Source organism: Urocitellus parryii, chromosome X, assembly GCF_045843805.1.
Source record: "Urocitellus parryii isolate mUroPar1 chromosome X, mUroPar1.hap1, whole genome shotgun sequence".
Lineage (NCBI taxonomy): Eukaryota > Metazoa > Chordata > Mammalia > Rodentia > Sciuridae > Urocitellus > Urocitellus parryii.
In genome coordinates this window covers 22,228,911-22,250,475 of record NC_135547.1, presented here as the reverse complement: position 1 = coordinate 22,250,475, position 21,565 = coordinate 22,228,911, and the positions used below count along the sequence as shown (strand labels likewise).

The 21,565-nt window shown below is 35.8% G+C and overlaps 1 protein-coding gene across 1 annotated transcript in view; it reads left to right on the top strand.

Annotated features, from left to right (window-relative positions):
* The window catches only part of Ocrl (OCRL inositol polyphosphate-5-phosphatase), a 58,521-nt gene that overhangs the window by 22,129 nt on the left and 14,827 nt on the right, over positions 1-21,565 (top strand). Inside the window, exons 8-18 of the mRNA XM_077793909.1 lie at positions 10-171; positions 1,319-1,420; positions 1,967-2,081; positions 3,483-3,599; positions 3,697-3,884; positions 5,790-5,901; positions 8,632-8,741; positions 10,387-10,522; positions 16,852-16,962; positions 17,966-18,131; positions 18,400-18,635. Coding sequence (XP_077650035.1) covers positions 10-171; positions 1,319-1,420; positions 1,967-2,081; positions 3,483-3,599; positions 3,697-3,884; positions 5,790-5,901; positions 8,632-8,741; positions 10,387-10,522; positions 16,852-16,962; positions 17,966-18,131; positions 18,400-18,635 — 1,555 coding nt within the window. The remainder of the gene's footprint in view (positions 1-9; positions 172-1,318; positions 1,421-1,966; positions 2,082-3,482; positions 3,600-3,696; positions 3,885-5,789; positions 5,902-8,631; positions 8,742-10,386; positions 10,523-16,851; positions 16,963-17,965; positions 18,132-18,399; positions 18,636-21,565) is intronic.

The window sequence follows — 21,565 nt, the reverse complement described above, 5'->3', positions numbered from 1 at the left end:
ATTTTCTAGGCTTCCACGTGAAAAAGAAGCTTCTAACAAAGAGCAGCCCAAAGTGACCAACACCATGCGGAAGCTCTTTGTACCAAATACCCAGTCTGGCCAGCGGGAGGGTCTCATCAAACATATCCTGGCAAAACGAGAAAAAGAATATGTCAACATTCATACTTTCAAGTTAGTCTCTTTTCTACTTATTGAGTCTAAAATGTTAGGTATAACATGGTCATTTAATTCAAGCCCCTGCCTCGATGCTGGTCAATAGCATGATATCCAAAATAATGTAGAGGCTACAGTTTCCCTTGGTTTTTCTACCTGTTAATAATGTCACATCTACTAATGTTTCTATCCACTCTTAGGGAACAAAATCAAGCTCTCATATACTAGTGAATTGTTCCCTAGAACATTTCATAAGCAAGTATGTATATTTATCTGGCTTGCTGAATTTTTTTCCAGTCAATATTGGAAAATTAAAGTTCACCATTACTTCTTAACTTACTTTGTTAAATTAAAGAAAGTTACTCCCAGTCTTCTTGGTTAAAAGGTCTATCAATGGGATTCTTTCCTCTGTATTATTTTTCATTTCACCTTTACTTGTTAATATCCTCTTCTCTGGACCTGATATAGGTGGTGTATGGCATCTATCCCTAGTATGTGAAGCAACAACACCTCTCTTTGTTATTCATGAAGAGAATGTCCATGTAGTCAAAGACTCCAGTTCCATCTGCTGTCCTATTATGCCTTATTTATTCTAATTCAATCATAACTATATCCCTATGAAAACTTTCAGTTCCTCATATTCCACACGGTGCTTTATGTTTGTATGTAAACACTTAAGACAGCCCTTCTGCTTTCCTCCCTTAATACTATATCTGCCTCATCAGAATTTCCTACGCAGATGTCCTTGTAATCCTTTGGGAAGTGAGTTTTTGGATGCAACTACAGCTCCTTACAGAACAGTTATCCATATTAGAATAGCTTGCAACATGAAGATATCCCTTTGCCATCCATAAGCCCTCCATTCAAGTAAGACTTTGGATGGGTTTAACTGAAAGAAAATGTGGTAGAGCAATTAACTTTGTGTTTTTAAATTAGAGACTTGGCTCCTGTTGTAGATTCTTTCAATGTAAAATTTAGGGAAAATAAACCTACTGCCTTTGTACTCTACATGCAAGAGCTTTTTCTCGTGTGTGTGTGGCAAAACACTTTGAGGAATTATGTTGGCTTATTGTGAATATACCCTTGTGTAGAAATGCCAAGAGAAGATATCTGTTTGTTCATACTTGACCCTTGTTTTCAAATTATTTTTGGTATTATGTATTAGATTTTTTGTTGGAACTTGGAATGTGAATGGCCAGTCTCCAGATAGCGCGTTAGAACCCTGGCTGAACTGTGATCCGAATCCTCCTGATATCTACTGCATTGGGTAAAGAACACTTCTAGAACTCCCTTTTGGCTATGTTTGATGTTAGTTTACATAATGTTTACCTTCTTTTAAAACATATTTTGTAAAAACCTACTGTGACCATATAGATGAGAGTTACTGTGGATATTTGTGAAATCAGAATGAAACAGATACCTAACATGGTGTAAAGAAGAACCTGGTTCTCTTGAAATCCATAGAAAACTATATTCTAGATAGAAAACAAAACTTGAAGTCAATTCTAATAATGACTTTTCCTTTGTTATAAGAGCAAAGCTCTGCCATTATCCCTTGAGGGAGGTTTGATTTGTTTTCTGTATACCCTATAAATAACAATAGTGGAGATTCATTCTTTAGGGAAAAAAGCAACTTACTTACTTACTGATAATCTTACTTGTTTAAATTACTGATAATCTAGGTCAACAGAGCAGTTCTATAAAATTTCTCTTCCTCATTCTTTATTGGTACAGTGTCTCTCAGCAAAGAAACAGAACAGGTAGCCAGAGATAATTCGGAAAAGGTATAGATCTCATTTCTTCTTTCTCTCAGATTCCAGGAGCTGGATTTGAGCACAGAGGCCTTTTTCTACTTTGAATCTGTGAAGGAACAAGAGTGGTCCATGGCTGTGGAAAGGGGTTTGCATTCCAAAGCCAAGTATAAGAAAGTAAGCTGCATTTAATAATCTTTTTTAGTATATGACTAAATAGAACTCACTGAGAGTTATTCCATTATCTGTAACTTCTTCTAAAGAATGGTTTAATTGAATTCTTTCCTGTGTGATACTAAGATAGGGCAGACTAATTATTCACACTTATTTCCTAAGAAAAAAGATTTAATTTTCTGACCCAATATTTTCATTGCTTAGATAGGCTTAAGGAGAAAACAGTTTTATTTTTCTCATATTGATAATTAAAAACAAATACACATTAACACAGTGTTGTCATTCCTGAGCTCTTTAAAAGGAGTAATCTGAGTAATTACCTATCTTTTAACAGTTTATATAGGAAACATAACTCCTAAAGATATTATTCTCATATAGGTTTTTGATTAGTACATCTCAAGGGCTAGGAATGTGACTTAGTGGTAGAGCATTTGTCTAGCATGTGCAAGGCCCTGTATTCCATCCCCAGCACCACCAAAAACTAACAAATAAACATCTTACACATATTTCCAACTCTTGTTCACAGGTTAAAAATAATCAAAGGAGGGCTGGGGTTATAGCTCAGTGGTAGAGCACTTGCTGAGCATGTGTGAGGCACTGGGTTCTATTCTCAGCACCACATATAAATAAATAAAATAAATGTCCATCAACAACTAAATTTTTTTTAAAAAATCAAAGGAAAAAGAATTATTGTTTATAGATTTAAATTTAATAGAAAATTAGAAATCAGAAACAAAGAAGGAAAAGTGAAAGGAAGAAACTGGGATAGCAGCCTTGTCTTTGTTATTTCATTTTTTTAATACTTATTTTTTAGTTGTAGGTGTACACAATGCCTTTATTTTATTTTTATGTGGTGCTGACAATCGAACCCAGTGCCTCATGCATGTTAGTCAAGCACTTCACCACTGAGCCACAACCCCAGTCCCTGTTATTTCAATTTTTAATGGACTCTTGGTAGGCTAAACAGTGATTAATAGATCTAGAGTTGAATGTACTTGTTGTCACTCAAGGTTTTGGGTGTGTGTGGGGAGGAGATACTGGGGATTGAACTCTACCACTGAGCTATATCCCCATCCCTTTTTATTTTATTATTTTGAGCCGGTCTTGCTTAGTTGTCAAGGTGGACTTTGAACTTGCCATCTTCTTGCTTCTGCCACCAAGTCTCTGGGATCACAGGTGTACACCACTACACCTGTTAAGGCTTTTAACTCTTATTAGCCAGCCATATTAGAGCTTCCCCAGAGAATTTTGTTTTCTAATTTATGGGATCTGGTGAGAAATTAGAGGATTTGGATTCAGATTTAGGGATTAGTATATCATTTTGGTGAAAATATTTATTTTGGAAAGTTAAATATGCAGTAAAAAGTGGTATTACAAACCCTTTTAACTTCCGGGCATTCATAGGTTCAATTAGTTCGCCTTGTTGGGATGATGCTCCTTATATTTGCCAGAAAGGATCAATATCGGTACATCCGTGATGTTGCTACAGAAACAGTTGGAACTGGAATCATGGGGAAAATGGTGAGTAACTTTGGAAATGAAATTGACTATTGTTTATGTCCACAATAAATTCAATTTCTAGTTGTTGTGCTAACTGAATAATTACTTTTGCTAACAGGGAAACAAAGGTGGGGTAGCTGTGAGATTTGTGTTTCACAACACTACTTTCTGCATTGTTAATTCCCACCTGGCTGCCCATGTGGAAGACTTTGAGAGAAGGAATCAAGATTATAAGGACATCTGTGCAAGAATGAGTTTTGTGGTCCCCAATCAGACCCTTCCACAACTGAACATTATGAAACATGAGTGAGTGGCAAATCTCCCATGGCCTTTGAATATAGGCATAAGAAGAGATTAAATGTGGGGAGAAATTATAGAGCTATGAAGAATGAGGAATTTCCATTTAGGAATTGGGGTCACAAAGAATAGAGGATCTTTTTTAGGAATAGCAGACTCATTGAGGTAGAGAAATTAGAATTGCCATCAAAAGAAAGGGTAGGGGAATTAGTGGAGCATCTAGAATAATGCTGAAGGGATCTGTTGATTCAGTCAATTTTTGTTTTTGTTATAAAATAGAAGTGTTCATTGTGAATGTAATAAAAGTTTAACAGTAACAACCCCTCATTTCTCATCCTTTACTCTCCCCAGCAATCCCAATCTCCAAAGGAAACATTCTTAACCGTTGGGTGTATATCCATGTACATCTACATTGTCCAATATGATAGCCAATAGCCATATGTGGCTGTTGCACACTTGAAAATGGCTCTCCGAGTTTGAGATATGCTGGAAGCATGAACTGTACACTGGATTTTGAAAACTTAGTAGGGAAAAATGTATCCCATCTCAACAATTTAAATATTAATCACATGTCAAAATAAAAAATTGGATATGTTGGGTTAAGGGAATTTTTTTTTCATTTGTTTATTTTACTTTTTAAATGCAGCTACTAGAAAATTTAAAATTTTATTGTGACATGCATTATAATTAATTCCATTCAACAGTGCTATCCTAGACTTTGTACATATACAAACACACACATGCTTATTGTATGTGACCATATCATCCTGTTTATTATGGATTTCTCTCCAAGTCAGTGCATACAAATCCACATTACTATTTTTAGTGGCTGTGATTATTAATAGGGATGGCAGAAAGAGGTTAGTGAAGAATGGGACTTAATAGGGATAGAAGCATAAATTCTTTGAGGAATTTATGGGGTGATAGTGGAAAATGATTAGTTAATACTGGTCATTAAATTTCTGAGAGTGTGATTTGGGATAAGTTTGAGATGGAAATTAGGAAAACAAAGGATGATTTACGGGTATTAGAATCAGTAGAGAGTAGAATAATTGAGGAAAGATTAGGGAAGGGTAGTGGTATTAGAATATTTCCATATTGTTTCAACTGTTAGGATCATATGTAATTCTGTTTCAAAGTGGTAAAGTCAAGGCCTTGAAATTTATGCTCATGAAGTTGCCCCACAATTACATAAATTTATTTCCTCATTATCTCAAAATTTTCACATTGAATTTGGAATTGGTAGCATTACTCATTGGGAACTTGATAGCTCACAAGAGAATCCGTTTTGATTTGATAATTTTAGGGTCTCCCTTTCAGCACATCTCAAAGGCTTAACACTGTGATTGGGAGCTAAGTATCCCATGGGATTCCAGTCTCCTTCTTAACTGCAATTTGGCCCTCAAATCTTGGGCAGGTGTAGATAGGTTGGCTATACTGGAGAGCCCTGGACCTAATTTTCCTACTGGGTCATCTCAGAGAGCTGTCCTGATCATGCAGACCTTAGCAGAGTCTGAAGAATCTCAGAGCTCTGAGAGTCAAAAAAAAAAAAAAAAAAGTTCAGTTCTCTTCCCCTAAATACCTGGCAAGCAACCAGGCAAAACTTTGAAGCTAGTCCAGCAAATAAACCGTATTCTTCTCAGTCCATTAACTCCTTGGCTGCTGAATCCTGTATGTATACTATATTTCCCAGTTTTGTTCTTCATTTACAGAGTATCTGTTTTCCCACCCCCTATTTTATAATCCTTTCTCTCTCAGGTGTTGATAGTACTTACCCCCAAAGGGTTAATGATAGTTTTAAACCTTTATAATGATGAATGAATCCTTGTAAATAATCTACTCATTTTCTTTTCTTCATTCTACTCTGATTTTTATGCTGATTCTACTTCTGTTCAAATATTTCTTGGTCCTCAGTGTTGTAATTTGGTTGGGAGATTTGAACTACAGACTTTGCATGCCTGATGCCAGTGAAGTGAAAAGTCTTATTAGTAAGAATGATCTTCAGAGACTCTTAAAATTCGATCAGGTAAGTAAAGTTTCAATGGTAGAGATTACTAGGAGTATGAAATAAACACATGACAGGCTTGTGTTACTCTAAGAAGAGATGGAAAAGTCATACTGTCTTGCAAAAAGTGTGACTAGTGATGAATTGAGTACATACTGTATTTATAGTGCTTTGATTAAGTGTTTGGATGGGAAGAGGGGAAATAACATTGGTGATAAAAAGTAAATATAACATTAGCAAGCAGAGATTTGTATAAATGAGTTGGAGAATGGGTGGGGTTAATTGGAGAACACTTCCTGGAGGAAGTGGGCCTTCAGTTCTGTTGCTGTGGTTTGGCAGATGGAACAGGGAAAACTGTTCTATGATTACTTGGCAGACTGAGCAACAGCTTGGAGGTTGTTTTAAAAAAAAATAGGATGTCCCATGAGGGAGATTGGGAAGCACCAAAAAGAGATTTGTTTGCTGGGGCTGGGGTTGTGGCTCAGAGGTAGAGTGCTTGCCTAATGTTTGTGAGGCCCTGGGTTTGATTCTCAGCAACTCATGTAAATACAAAAAGTAAAGGTCCATTGACAACTAAAAAATGTTTTAAAAAGAAAGATTTGTTTGGGAAGAATAGCATAAGCTATAATCTAATTTGAACTGATTGACAAGTTGGGCCTTAGCTGGTATATAGCTGTTTGTGTTAAAACCTGTGGAAAAGGCACTAATTCTGTAACATTCAGGTAAAACCTGATATTCAGGAATCCTGTTCCCATATATGTGAGACAGTAAGTATATTTTCTGCTAGACCCAGCATGTGACTTAAATTTTAACTTCAGTATATAGATACTGGCTATTACAAGTTAGTGATTTTTTTTATGGTGGAGTCCAGTTTATTCCATAAAACACATTTAGATTCTGGTAAAATAATTCTAGTTAGAATCAGTGTCAAGTAGAAAGAATGAACACATTTTCCTTTGTCTTGAAATTTTCCTTTTTGAAAAATCTAATTCACCCAAGGAAAGGATGATTGGTTACCTAAACATCATTGAAGAATGAAATCCTTTCCAAGATTGTTTTTATTGGTTTATCCAAATGAATTATACAGAATGGTGGGTTTCATTGTGGGATATTTGCACATACATAAAAACACAATTTGATGAAGCTTTTTAATTTTTTGATTAACATGCATTTATTATATATTAATAATGTTCAATGTGATATATCAACACATACATGCAGCATGTACTAATCAAATCTACCCTCCCCTCCACCCTCCCCAGCCTTTAGTATCATATTTTATATTGAGGTTGCCTTTTTTTTAACTTCCACATATGAGAGACAACATTTAGTATTGTCTGTGTCTGGCTTACTTCCCTTAACCACATAACGACCTCTAGTTCCATCCAGTTTGTTGCAAATGACATGATTTATTTCATTCTTCGTTATGGCTAAATAATACTCCATTGTGCATATATATCACATTGTCTTTATTCATTCATCCATGTTGGACACCTAGATTGATTTTGTATCTGGTATTGAGAACAGAGCTGCAATAAACATGGGTATGCAAGTATCACTTTGATATATTGATTTTATTTCCCTTGAATAAATACACAGAATATCACGATACTAGCATAAGAATGAATGCTTCTTATTGAGGAAAGAAAATGTTTTCACTTAATTCACATGTCTTTAAATCTTTATGGAGAACCATTTTGGCCTTTAGACATGGTCAAAGTTCAGATGTTTTACTGTAGTATGGTTTTTGTAGGGAACCTTTCTTGACTGTTTACCTTTGTATTGAGTTTGGCTAATTTCTTTGCATTTCTTCCTCTTTCCTGCCTCCAAAAGGAGTACAGTTGGAGTAAATTCTGAATCTTATGTAACTCTGGTAAAATAATTGAGTGAGGATAACTTTCAAAACAATTTGTAACTATTCCTGAATTCAATTTTTTGAATTATCCATTTAACAATTGTTTGTTTATATTTAATTATAATTTTGCTGGATTGTTCTTGCCCAGCTCCAAGGAACTTATGATTATTCAAATTTCGTGTTTCCATTTTACCTCTAGCCACTATTAGTAATAAAAAAATTAGTGATGTGCAAATAATGTGTATCCTATATGAGGGTGAATTTAGATGCTGTGGGAATGCCAATATTTAAATCATAAGATACAGAAATTTTATTTATGTAGTCCCCCACAGTTGTAAAAGCTGTGGAATTGGATACTTAGGAAGGGAAGCAGTAGCCAGGCATGGTGATATATGCCTGTAATCCCAGCTGCTGGGGAGTGAGTCTGAGGCAGGAAGATCTTTGAGGCCAGCCTCAGCAGCTTAGCAAGACCCTGTCTCAAATTAGGAGAGAGGAGGGATGGGAAAGGAGAGGAAATACAGAATGAATTTGACAAATCTATAAAGCGCCCATTAAAAACAAATAAATAAATGGAAGGTAGACAGTAGAGAAAGAGGGAATAGGAGATAGGAGGAGGGGAAAAGTTGGGGAACCCAGGCAGACTGTAATGGAATAAATTAAATTCCATGCATGTATGATTATGTAAAAATTAACACAATTATTATGTACATCTTTAATACACTAATAAAAGGGGTGGAAAATATTGGGGATATAGCTGAGTGGTAGAACCACCCTGGGTTCAATCCCTACTTCCAAGAATAAAAAAGAAAAAAGAAATGGGAGTAGTGACTAATCAACCTGATTATCACTTACATTAAGAGAGTATTATGCTTATGTGAAATTATTCCTATCTTTAGCTAAATATCCAGCGCACACAGAAAAAAGCTTTTGTCGACTTCAATGAAGGGGAAATCAAATTTATCCCCACTTACAAGTATGACTCGAAAACAGACCGATGGGATTCCAGGTAAAGTAATGAGAACCTCCTCACCGAATAAATTAAGTCTTAATCTTATATTTGTCTCTCCTATGTAAGTAAGAGACTAGGGATTTTTTAGTCCATACCGTGAGAAGAGATAAAAACCTAATGGCTCAGTGCTGTTACCAGGGTGTTTTTAATTTCTGTGTACTCAAAAGTGATCTTATCTTAGGAAAGTATTACTTTATGTCAGGGCTGAAGTTTTATGGGTTGCCTGTAGTATGTATTTTTATCACCTCAACATACTTACTTAGATTTTTTAAATATTTTTTAGCTGTAGATGGACACAGTACCTTTATTTTATTTGTGTATTTTTTTATGTGGTGCTGGGATCAAACCCACTGCTTCACACATGTTAGGCAAAGTACTCTACCACTGAACCCCAACACCGGCCCTTGCTTAGATTTCTGACTTCTGATCTTGCCCCTGTTTCTCGCCTTTTGCCCTCTTCTGGCCCTTTGTTCCCAAAGTGCTTCTCAGCTGTTTAATGCAAGATACCAAAAGGTAAAAACATAGAGCCATGAAAGGTTGTTCTAGCACAGTAGTTCTTAACCCTGAGAACATGTTAGAATCTCTTAGAGAGCTGTTTAAAATACTGATGCCTGGACTCCATATCTGCCACTATTGGAGAAAATTAAGAATGATCTAGGAGACCCTTTGATTGCCTAATCACCCCAGTGAAGTGCTCCTGTCAGTAAGTTCTTGGTAATTATTTTTCTTCTCCCTACAATCTTTGTTTCTTATAGTTTACTAGCTGGTTGAACACAGAAGTTTGAAAGAGAAAGCATCCCTGGGCATACTCAGCTGTTTCCTTCTCTGAGAACTCTGGGGCAGCATGGGGTGGGAGGAGTCTGTATTCCTATGTTCCAATGGAGCTGGTCACCAAAAGAAAAGTGACACTAATGGATGATGTATATTTTACCTTGTTTCTTCCACTCACCTCACTTGAGATCTAGCTGTAGAGCTACTGATAAGAAATATTCATGTCATCTTCTAGATCAGGTGTACAAGGTGTTGCTTATTTTACTAGAATGATGAATAGGTTTCTTACTACTCTTAGTTGTCTATGGATTGTTACATGCTCAGTCTTAAATGCTTTGAAGTTAGTTCATCTCTTTCAGAAGAAGCTACATTTGTCCATAAAAGTTCAGGTTTAAGGAGAAATCTCTTATTAATCCTCTCTAGAGATTAAACCTAGTTTAGGAATAGAGGCTTGGATTTTTAAACTTTATTAGCTATCTGTATGTTGCAACATAGAGCAAAGAAAGAGGAAGTGTTCAGAATAGAATCCTGACCATTTGAGGCTATTTTAAGAAAATTGTTGAAGATGTAATCCTAATCTTAGAAGAACCATTTATTCATTCATTAGATAACTATTCATTGAGCAGCCACTTTTACACCAGATACTATGCTTACATGCCAGGAGTTCCATGGCAGACAAGCAGACACAGTCTCTTAACAGAGCTTGCAATGTAGTCAGGTAGATGATAGAGGTCCTTTGGAAAGGAATACATGGCTATTTGGGAACATATAACAAAAGGGCCTAATGCAGGTCTTAAACCAGTGTGGTAGGTAGTATGTTCTTCTGTGATATGTTCTCACTCTATCTCATTTTTTTTTTTTTTATTTACAGTGGAAAATGTCGGGTTCCAGCTTGGTGTGACAGAATTCTTTGGAGAGGAACAAATGTTAATCAGCTTAATTACCGGAGTCACATGGAACTGAAAACCAGTGACCACAAGCCTGTTAGCGCCCTCTTCCATATTGGGGTGAACACTTGTTTGTTCATTCATTTCTGTGTTAAGTATTTCTAGAGCATTATTTAGACTCAGAACAGATTAGTATTTTAGTGAGCATTAATGTTCCATAACCAAATAATAATTTGCAGGTGTTGAAAAGTTAATACCCTCAGTCCTCCCAATTGCTGTCCTTATAGTCTTCATGTGCCAGACCTTTGTGTGACACAGAATTTTCTCATGGTACCTAATGATTGGGTGGTGACCTGAACCTCCTAAAGTCAGTACCATAAAGAAAAGTTGGAAGCTACGTATTAAAGTATGACTGGCTTTTCATCAGATAGTAAGGAAGGGAAGTACCAGGAGAGAGATTTGGGGTGGTGGGGGTTGACAGCAGGAGAAAAGGCAGAGATGATCAGAATGTGACCAAATCTGCATATTAGCTTAAGAGGTATATGTGGTGCCATCCCTGCTACAGTAAAGTCTTCCTGTCTAGGAGCATAGGTTTTAAGTTATTCTTTAATGTTGTTGCATCTTGGGCTGAGTTAATGGCCATTTGTTTAATTTTTTTAGAATCTTTTTGTGAGTAAAGTTTTCTTTTCCCATTGTATGTTTTAGCTGTATGTTATTAATATACAGATTACATCTTGTAATCTTGCTGATTTAATTTATTATAGCCAGTATGTTTACAGTATTTCTTGTGGATTTTCCACACTTGTGGACATGTAATCTGTTGATTTATTTAGTACAGGACTCGGTAGGATGAACTTTATAGTAGCCTACTTGAATTTGCATTTCAGCTCAGCCATTTTCTAATTGTGTGGTCATAGAATGTAATGTCCCAGTGTCTCAGTCTCCTCCTCTATAAAATGTGGATAACAATGGTACCTGCTTATGCAGGTTAATTAATTCAAACTTGTAAAGAGTATAATAGGGTAGATTTCATTCCTCTATGTTTATATCAATTTTTTTTTTTTTTGCTTCTGAGATAGCTATCACTAGCATTGCTTATCCCACTCCTTTTTTTAAAAGAATGACCTTAGGACTTTCCCTGGAGGAACAAAATTAATTAATTTTTAATAAAATGTTTGTTTAGCTGTAGATGGACACAATATCTTTATTTTTATTTTTATTTGTTTATTTTTATGTGGTGCTGAGGATCGAACCCACTGTTTCATATGTGCAAGGCAAGCACTCTACCACTGAGTTACAACCACAGCCCAGTTCCTTTTTATACAAAATTTATTTATTTATTTTAATTAGGTATATATGTCAGCAGAATGCATTTTGATTAATTGTACACAATTGTAGCACAACTTTTCATTTCTCTGGTCTAACACAATGTAGTGTCACACCATAGGTGCAGTCATACATGTACCTAGGGTAATAATGTCCATCTTGTTCACTGTCTTTCATGCCCAGCCCAATTCTTGTTCCTTGAATATATTTTAAATTTTATCAGGACAGTTATCGTTTTGGTTTTTGTCTATTAGAAAATTGTATTGTGGGATTGTTTTTGTTTGTTTTGTTTTTGTTAGTTATATTAAAAAAATGAACCCACTATTCTATAGTTATATAGAATAGTGGGTTCATTTTTTTTAAGTTTTTGATATTTTATTACTTTAAGTAGCAGTCGGTCCAGACATCACACAAATAAAAAGGAAAGTTATAGCATTTCTTTGCAGCAGAAGCAACTATTTCACATGATTTTTTTCACCTCTATACTAATTTATTAGTAGTATGTTTCTCCCAATAGCTTTTCCTTGATTTTTAATGAGTTTTGGTAGTTGGGTTCATTTTGACAAACTCATACATATGTGGAATTTAATTTACTCCATGTCAGTCCCTGGTGCCTCCTTGCTTTCCTTCCCCTTTCTCTGCTCTACTGGTCTTCCTTTCACTTATTTATTTGTCTATTTTTTTAAAATATTTTTTTAGTTGTTGATGGCCCTTTATTTTATTTGCTTATTTATATGCGGTGTTGGGAATCGAATGCAGTGCCTCACATGTACAAGGCAAGCGCTCTACCACTGAGCTACAACTCCAGCCCCTATTTGTCCATTTTTAATTGGCACTTTATAGATATACATAAAGGTGGAATTCACTGTGGAATATTTGTACGTGCATATAGCCTGATTTTTGTCAAATTCATTCTGTATTTCCTCCCCATTCCTGTTCCTCCCAATCATCTTCTTCTACTACAGTGATCTTCTTTGTATCTTTATTATACCTGATCCCCCACTCCTTTTGCTCTAGCTTCCGCATATGAGAGAAAACACTGGACACTTGATTTTCTGAGTTTGGCTTGTTTTACTTCCATCTATTTGCCATAAATGCCATAATTTCATTCTTTTTTATTTATTTATTTATTGGTACCAGGGAATGACTCCAGAGTCTCTTTAATACTGAGCCACATCCTCAGCCCTTTTTAATTTTTATTTTGAGACAAAGTCTCACTAATTGCTTAGAGCCTTGCTAAATTGCTGAGGCTGGCCTCAAACTTGTTATCTTCCTACCTCTGTCTCCCAAGCTGCTGGGATTACAGGCATGCACCACCTGTCTATATTTTGTTCTTTATGGCTGAGTAAAACTCTATTAGGTGTATATACCACATTTTCTTAAACCATTGATCTATTGATGGGAAGTTCTGCTGGTTCTATAATTTGGCTATTGTGAATTGTGCTGCTGTAAACACCTATGACTGTATCACTATGGTATGCTGATTTTTTTTTCCTTTGGGATAAATACCAAGGAGTGGAATGGTTGGGTTACATGCATGGTTCAATTCCTAGGGGGTTTTTTGTGGGATATCCATATACTTTTCAGAGTGGTTGTGCTAATTTGCAGTCCTACCAACAATGTATAAGTGTTCTTTCCCTCCAACGTCCTCACCAGCATTTATTATTATTTGTTTCTTTGATAACTGTCATTTCGACTGGATTGGGTGAAATCTTAGTGTAGTTTTAATTTGTGTTTCCCTGGTTGCTAGGGGTGTCTGTGTGTGTGTGTGTGTGTGTGTGTGTGTGTGTGTATGTGTGTGGTGCTGGGCTTTGTGCATGCTAAGCACATACTATACAACTGAGTTATACTCCCAATCCCCATTTGGAAATCATTAAAAAAATAATGATCAATAATAGTAAGTTAGTAGCTATGTGCCAGGAACTGTGCTAGGCAATTTTTACATATCTCACTTACTTCCCACAACAATGCTTTGAATTAAATATTTTCCACTTAGCAGATGAGCAAATGGAAAACTTGCAAATTAAGATAAATTCTTTGAGAGTATTCAGCTAGAAGGAGAACTGAGATTCAAATCTTAAGTCTGTTTAACTCCCTAACCTATGGTCTTTCCACTACCCCACAATTCCCATATTCTGAAGTACTTTTTAACTAAATCTGCCTTCAGATCTTACTTTTAGCCTATCAAATTCCATATTGTAATTGGAGGCATACCTCTTTTCTTCGTTTGAATTCTCTTAATCCATTTTATGAAGATATTGTTCCTCAAACACTAACCTCCTTGGTTTAATCAGTTATGCTTGGCTTTTTGTGGGTGTTCACTTTCAGAACCTTGAAATATTGTTTTCCAGTTGTTGAGAATTGAACCCAGGATGCTCTAATACTGAATTCCATCCCTAGCTCGCTCTTTTCTTTCCTTTTTGAGACAGGATCTTACTAAGCTGCCAAGAGTGGCCTCAAATTTGCAATCCTCCTGTCTCAGCCTCCCAAGTCACTGGGATTACAGGTGTGCACCACCATGTCCAGCAGAACCTTGAAATATTTTTAATGCTTTATTACACATTAATCCAGAGCTTTCAGTAGGATATTTTTTTAAATTTACAGGCTTTTTGAGTATTTTTGTGTGTCTTTAACAAAAGACTACCTTTCTACTTGGTAATGATTTTAAAAATTATATACCATTTTAAAATAAATTTTAAAAAATAAAAAAGAATGACTTTAAAAAAAATAAAAGTGCTTTTCCTTTAAAATAATAATCTAAGCAGAACTTACAAATATGGCTGAAGTTCTTCAATCCCTGTCCTCATCTCCTACTCCCAACTTTACATAAACCCCCTTTCCAGCCAGTCCAATACCCCTTATAAGTTTATATCTTCCTAGGCCAGAATTGTCCACTAGAGCTTTCTGTGATGATGGAAATATCCTATGTCTGTGCTGTCCAGTCCAGTTGCTTCTAGGCATAGGTGACTATTGAGTACTTGAAGTGTGGCCATTGTGACTGAGAACTGAATTTTTAACTGGGCTCAATTTGTAGCAATTTAAATTTATATGTCCCCCACATGTCTAGTGGCTATTTATTGGACAATGCAATTCTAGACCTTTGCATGTGCTTTTTTGTTTACCCATAGACAAAATACTGTTTTGTGTATAACTTTGCGTATATTGTAAGTAGTCTCATGCCATATGTGATGGTCTGTGACTTGTTTTTTTTTTTTTACATTTAATAGCATGTCTTCAAAAGCTCTCTATAATATATTACATAAAGATCTAGCTCATTGTACTTTTTTCTAATTCCTAATTTTGTTGGTAATTTGTTTTTCTGAAATGAATATATCAGATGGTGAATTCTTTGGTTTTCCCAACCTCATTATCCTTAATGTGCCATTAATTCATGTTAACCCACTGAGGAAGGGTTTTCTTTTATTGAGTAACCACTCCATATTTTGGACTCTTGGGCATGCTATGATTAGAGGCTTTAAAAACCACATTATATTTTCACCACCATTGGCACCAATGACTTGTTAGCAAAGAAGCCAAATGCTCTTTGGCCATTTAATTTCAAAACACTTGCTGTGGGCTGACTGAGATTAAGGTGAGATAGGGTTCCACCCCTGGGCTTGGTACTGTGATCTGTTGATTGATTCTCAGACTTCCAGGGACAGAATTGTCTATAGAGAGCTTTAAAATGTATGGATGCATGGGTACCCCTGGAGATTGTGATTGGTAGGCCCAGGCACCTGTGATATTTAAGACTTAACCGAGTTAATTCTTTCCAATATTTAGTAATTTAGAAAGAGTCCAGCTAGAAGTCCAGCCATCACCTCTGGTATACTCTGGCAGTGAGCAAGTTTTGTATCTTGATGTTCTTAACTATCAGAATATTCCTTGCTTTGAAAACCTTGCAGGTTATTGTCATAAAAAGACATGTAAAATACTTTCTTGAAATAAAAAGTTCACAAAATTTCATGAAAGTATAAAATTCATCTTAACACTGTGTATAATATGGAACCTGGTGACATTAAAGTGATTGATCCTCAGTTCCCTAAGAGTTCTGGTTCAAATATGTAAAAAAAACTTCTCCAGTCTGAGATCTTTGGCTCAGCTTTGATGTTCAGTTTTCCACATCTGTTTTAGAACTTTTTCTGTATACATGAATCTTTTTTAAAAACATGGAATATTGTGCAATTTTTTCTTCTAAGAAAGAATCTGATGTCTCAGTAAGTTAAAATGCTGTTATTTATATTAACTTTTACCATTGGTTTGTATGAAGTTGTAACATTTTTTTAAAAAAGAAATACGGCTACATCAGGAAGTTAAAGTGCTGTATCAGGTGGGAAATATTTTGATTAGTCCAGATGGTTTGTTTGTTGCCATGGTTTTACTCCAGGACATTATGTGTTGGCCATTTTCTAAAATGGCCACAGTTTCCATTTACTAACATACCTTTGCTATTATATAATCTGAGCAGTGTTATTATGATTCTTGGCATTGTGCATAAACAGCTAATGGAGTTAAATGCTTTAATCATGTTTTCTGCTGTTTCACTACTTTATGATGATTGTGAAAAACAGTAATGGGTATATTTTGGCACTGTCATTATGTACAATGTAGAAAATCGTTTTTTACCACAATCATCACATTTTCTCAAGTACAAAATAAATTAACAATGGAGCAAGAAAATTTTCTTCCCAAATATTTATTATTACCAAGCTTTTTAACTTAGAAATTTAACTTTTCTAGAAAGTTAGACAATTAACCTTACCTTTACTTTAAAGTGTATGCTTCTGTAATACTTACTAGATTAATTTATGTTTACTTTAGTAACATTTTTTAACTTTTTTTAGCTGTAGATAGAGACAATACCTTTATATTATTTATTTATTTATTTATTTTAGAGAACCTTTGGAGATACAGAAGTTGAGAATACATAAGACTAAAATAAAGATCTGTTTTCTTTCAGAGGAAAGTCGTGGATGAAGCAAGATGTCAAATTTTTAGGATGTTATTCATATCACAGTTTATTTTAAATGATCGCTTTAATAACCGATTGAATTGTTAAATAATCTCAAAGGAAGATGAACTGGGAGCATGTAAGACTGAAAAGAGGGTTTGTTTTCTTTTAGGTGAAGGTAGTGGATGAACGGAGGTATCGGAAAGTCTTTGAAGATATTGTACGCATCATGGACAGAATGGAAAATGACTTCCTTCCTTCCTTAGAACTCAGCAGGAGGGAGGTGAGCAAAATACACAGACTCCCTGTCTACTGCCCATTGTGATTAGCACAAAGGAGACTATAATACTTAGAAAAGGCATCAAGGAGCCAGGCAAAGGTAAAGGCCTATAGTCCCAGCTATTCCAGAGGCTGAGGCACGAAGGTTGAAAGTTCAAAGCCAGGGCTGGGGCTGTAGCTCAGTGGCAGAGCACTTGCCTAGCATGTGTGAGGCACTGGGTTCAATCCTCAGCACCACATAAAAACAAATAAATAAAATAAAGGCATTCTATCCATCTACAACTACCAAAAAAAATTTTTTAAAAAGGAAGTTCAAAGCCAGCCTGGGAAATTTAGCAAGACCCTGTCTCAAAATAAAACAGAAAGGACTGAGGCTAGAGTTCAGTGATTGAGTGCTTGCCTAGCATGCAGGAATACCTGAGTTCCATCCCCATACTAAAAGAAAAGAAAAGAAGGGAAAAGAAAAGGCAACAAGGCAAAGTGGTTAAGAGCATGTGTGCTGGAGTTAGAGTGCTTCCATTCAAGTCCCAGTACTGCTGTTTATTAGGTGTATGATTACAAGCAAGTGTCTTTCACTCAGTTTCCTTCACTAGATTAAGGGTTAATTGTAAGATGAGTTTTTAATACATGGAATAGCACCTGGCACCTAATAAGGCTTTATATTAGCCACTCTTATTTAATATTTCAGTTTATGGTTCATATCTTAGAAACTAAGCTTTGGTCATAGAATAAATGCACTGGACCAAGATGGGTTACCCTCTTAGGATCCCAGAACCAATCAGAGTAGCCTAGAGAAGCAGTAAAAGCCACTTAACTCCTTCCCTGCTGTTGTGAGTTTAATAATGTATGATAGTGTATGATGTGAAGTCGGCTCAGTTGGTGAATGCATATGGAAATTACCTGGTTAATAATTGCCTTATTCTTTATTCATATTCTCTATGGAATAATCCAACTGACTTACTTCCCCTACTAGTGATGCATGTTTGTGTCTGTCTGTTATTCCCCAGTTTGTGTTTGAGAATGTGAAGTTTCGGCAGCTACAAAAGGAGAAGTTCCAGATCAGCAACAATGGACAGGTTCCCTGCCATTTTTCTTTCATCCCTAAACTTAATGACAGCCAGTACTGCAAGCCATGGCTTCGGGCTGAACCTTTTGAGGGCTACTTGGAGCCAAGTGAGTGTTCCCTTTACCATTGTCTCTGCTTGTCATGAACAGTCTCCTCAATGCTTCAATACCCTTGGTTTAACTTCTTGTTTTCTAACCACATGTCTCTTACCGTCCCTGTCATTATATTGGTTATGCCTCCTTTGTGCGTCCAATTTCTTCGTTTTTGTTGCTTGGTGATTTTTTTTTTAGAGGACATTTATTCTGTTGGCGTCATACCCTTTTACTTTTCCTTTTGAAGTTTCTATGTTATCATGTATCATCTGTTATATTTCAGATGAGACAGTGGACATTTCTCTTGATGTGTATGTCAGCAAAGACTCTGTGACCATCCTGAACTCAGGGGAAGATAAGATTGAAGATATTCTTGTCCTTCACCTGGATCGAGGCAAAGATTACTTTTTGACCATCAGTGGAAATTACCTCCCAAGTTGTTTTGGTACATCCTTAGAAGCTTTGTGCCGAATGAAAAGACCAATCCGAGAAGTTCCAGTTACCAAACTCATAGACTTGGTAAGAAACACCCAAAGACAAGCCTTCTGTACATACACTCTTCGTGATACTTAAGTGATGTCCTTATCTCTGTGCTTTTTGTTTTTAGTCAGGGGACTGTCAAGTGCTACAGAAGAGTGTCACTTTAGCACTTCTTAAGCCTAAGAAAGGAGAGACTTAATCTTTAGTTAGCTCTTAATGGGAATATAATAGATAATATTAAGCTCACCAAATAAAATTAAAGGCTCCCTTTTCAAAGATACAATGCATATTTGTTAAGGTTTTCATGTGCTCAAGTCACTTTTGTCTCAGTCGGCATGTATGCGAGGCATAATAAGTGAAGCAAGTGGTTATTGTCCTTATGAAGCATATGAGAAAACTGAGGCACAGACATCAACTTGCCCAAAGTCAGATAAGTTAGTGACAAATTTTTCACCTGGGTTTTTCTCACTCCTGCTCCAGTATTCTTCCCTATTCTACATTATTTTCAAACACAGTAAAACTTCACTGCTAATAGAAGCCTATAGTAGAACCTTGGAAAACCTGCATCAGAATCCCTGGCAGTTCTTATTATAATAGAAGTTCCTCCCACTGCTCACTTCTGGCAGCAGAATCAGAATTTCAGGTTGTGGGGCCTCGAATTATATATTTTATCATCATCCCATTGAGGTTTGATACTTAATGTGACTCAAGAATAAGAAAGGAGGATAGTTCTTGCCCCTAGTCAAGTTATAATATCAGTGTCCTTATGAGGGAAATGCCCATTGTTTTAGTAACATAAATCACCTTAATAACAAGTTCATCCTATTGAGAACTTTTCTTCTAAATGAAAAAAAAATTATTGGATTTGTGGGCAGACTTCTTTGGGCTACAAAAGTATATTCTTGATCTTTACCCAAGAAAGTAAAGTCACTTGACAGCCAAACCATTAGTATTCAAATTGATTCTTTTGGCATAGCCAGACCAAGTGATCACATCATTTAGTGGGGAGGGCCAGACCAGTGAACCAGGCTGCTGGCTTGTCAGAGTGTGATCTGTTCTGTTGCCATGGAGTTGTTTTAGCTGTGACTCTGATAGCAGATTAAAGCACTTGAATCCAGTCACAGCATTCTTTCTTGGAATTATACTTGTTTCCCTAGAGTCCTCATGACTGTTTTATCTCTGAGAGAGAACCATTTTCTCCAGAAATTCATATCCTGTCATTCTGCTGTTTCTCATGATAATTGTTTTTTTCCTCTACACCATATTCCTGCCTTTTAAATTCAGTGTTTCATCTTTTAGAATACATTTGGATTGATTTTTTTTCCTGCCCTCTTCCCTTCATATCCGATACCCTTTACCAGTTTTCTTTGTCCCAGCTTTTTATTGTGAAGATTGTCAAGCATGCTGAAAATTTGAAAGAACAATGCAACAAACCCCCACATGCCTTATACATATATGTGCACATACTTTTTTGCTGTACTATTTGATTTTAAGTAATAATATCATGACAGTTTACCACTAAAGACTTCAGCCCATATCTCTTAAGAAAAACGAAAAACTTCTATTTATATGTAATATCATTATTACACCTTAGAAAACAAATGGTAATCCACAAAATCATTAAGCATCTAGTCCATAATCAGATTTTTCCAGTTGTGCCAAGAATTTATTTTATAGCTTTTTGTAGCCCAAATGCAATCTGAGTTCATTAGTACATCTGGTAAAGTATTTGTAGTCTCTTTAAGAGTAGAACAGTTCTCCACTCCTTCCTTTAATAATACTGACTTTTTTTTTCAGCTCTGGGATTGAACCCCTGGGCACTTTACAACTGAACTATACCCCCAGCCCTTTTATTTTTTTAAATTTTGAGACAGGTTCTCAATAAGTTGCCAAGGCTAACCTTGAACTTGCAATCTTCCTGCCTCAGCCCCCCAAGTTGCTGGAATTACAGGTGTACATCACCAAGCCCAATCTGTTGACTTCTTTTTAATATTTATTTTTTAGTTGTAGTTGGACACAATACCTTTATTTTATTTACTTAGTTTTATGTAGTGCTGAGGATTGAACCCAGGGCCTCACACATGCGAGGTGAGTGCTCTGCCGCTGAGCCACAGCCTCAGCCCAACCTTTTGACTTTTTAAGAATCCAGTACAGTTGCCCAGTCAAAGTTCTGCCATTTTCTAAATGTGTCTGATTATTTCTTCTTGGCATTTGTTAAATTATCCTTGTATGCTCTCTTTTCCCCTTTTATTTCCTATAAACTGAAACCTAGCTTATTTTTGGTCAGAATTTGTAGAGGCATTATTATGGCCTTTGTAATAATTTTTCCTTATTAATTCTGGAAATGGCTGGAAGGATGCTCAACCAGCATTAAAAAAAAGTTTATGTAGAATTATTATCAGGTAATTCTGCCACATTTGCTCATAAACAGCCAAAATCATTAGAGAATTAATGATTCTGTAGGAAGCCCTCTTTTTGTGTATCAGTTATTCAGTGTTGAAAATAGAAATCTAATCACTTTTAATTACAGAACTTCTCAGTTTTTATTAAATTGGTGTGGTCACCATTTATTCTTTTAACACTTTTATTTTGTAGATTTGGTGTTCTTATCCTTTTAAAGTCTGTTGCATTTCAGTGTTATTAAATTTCTGTGTCTCATTGGTGAGGAAATTACCCATATTAGCATGGGGCAATAAGCAAGTAATCTAAAATAATCAGTACTCCATTCTTAATTCCTTTGTACTCTGTTTTGTCTTAATTAATGATCTAAAATGCTTCTTTAGGTTTAATGTTTGTATTTTTTCCAAGACCCAAGATGATATTTCAAATCCCATGAGATCATGCCGTTTAGAGTGGTACCCATCCTTTATTTTGTTATGTACTTTTAAAATTATAATTATAAAACTAAAGAAACACATCAGTCCAGTGCATGTGTTTTCTCTGCATGTACTGTTACAGAAAGATTCTTG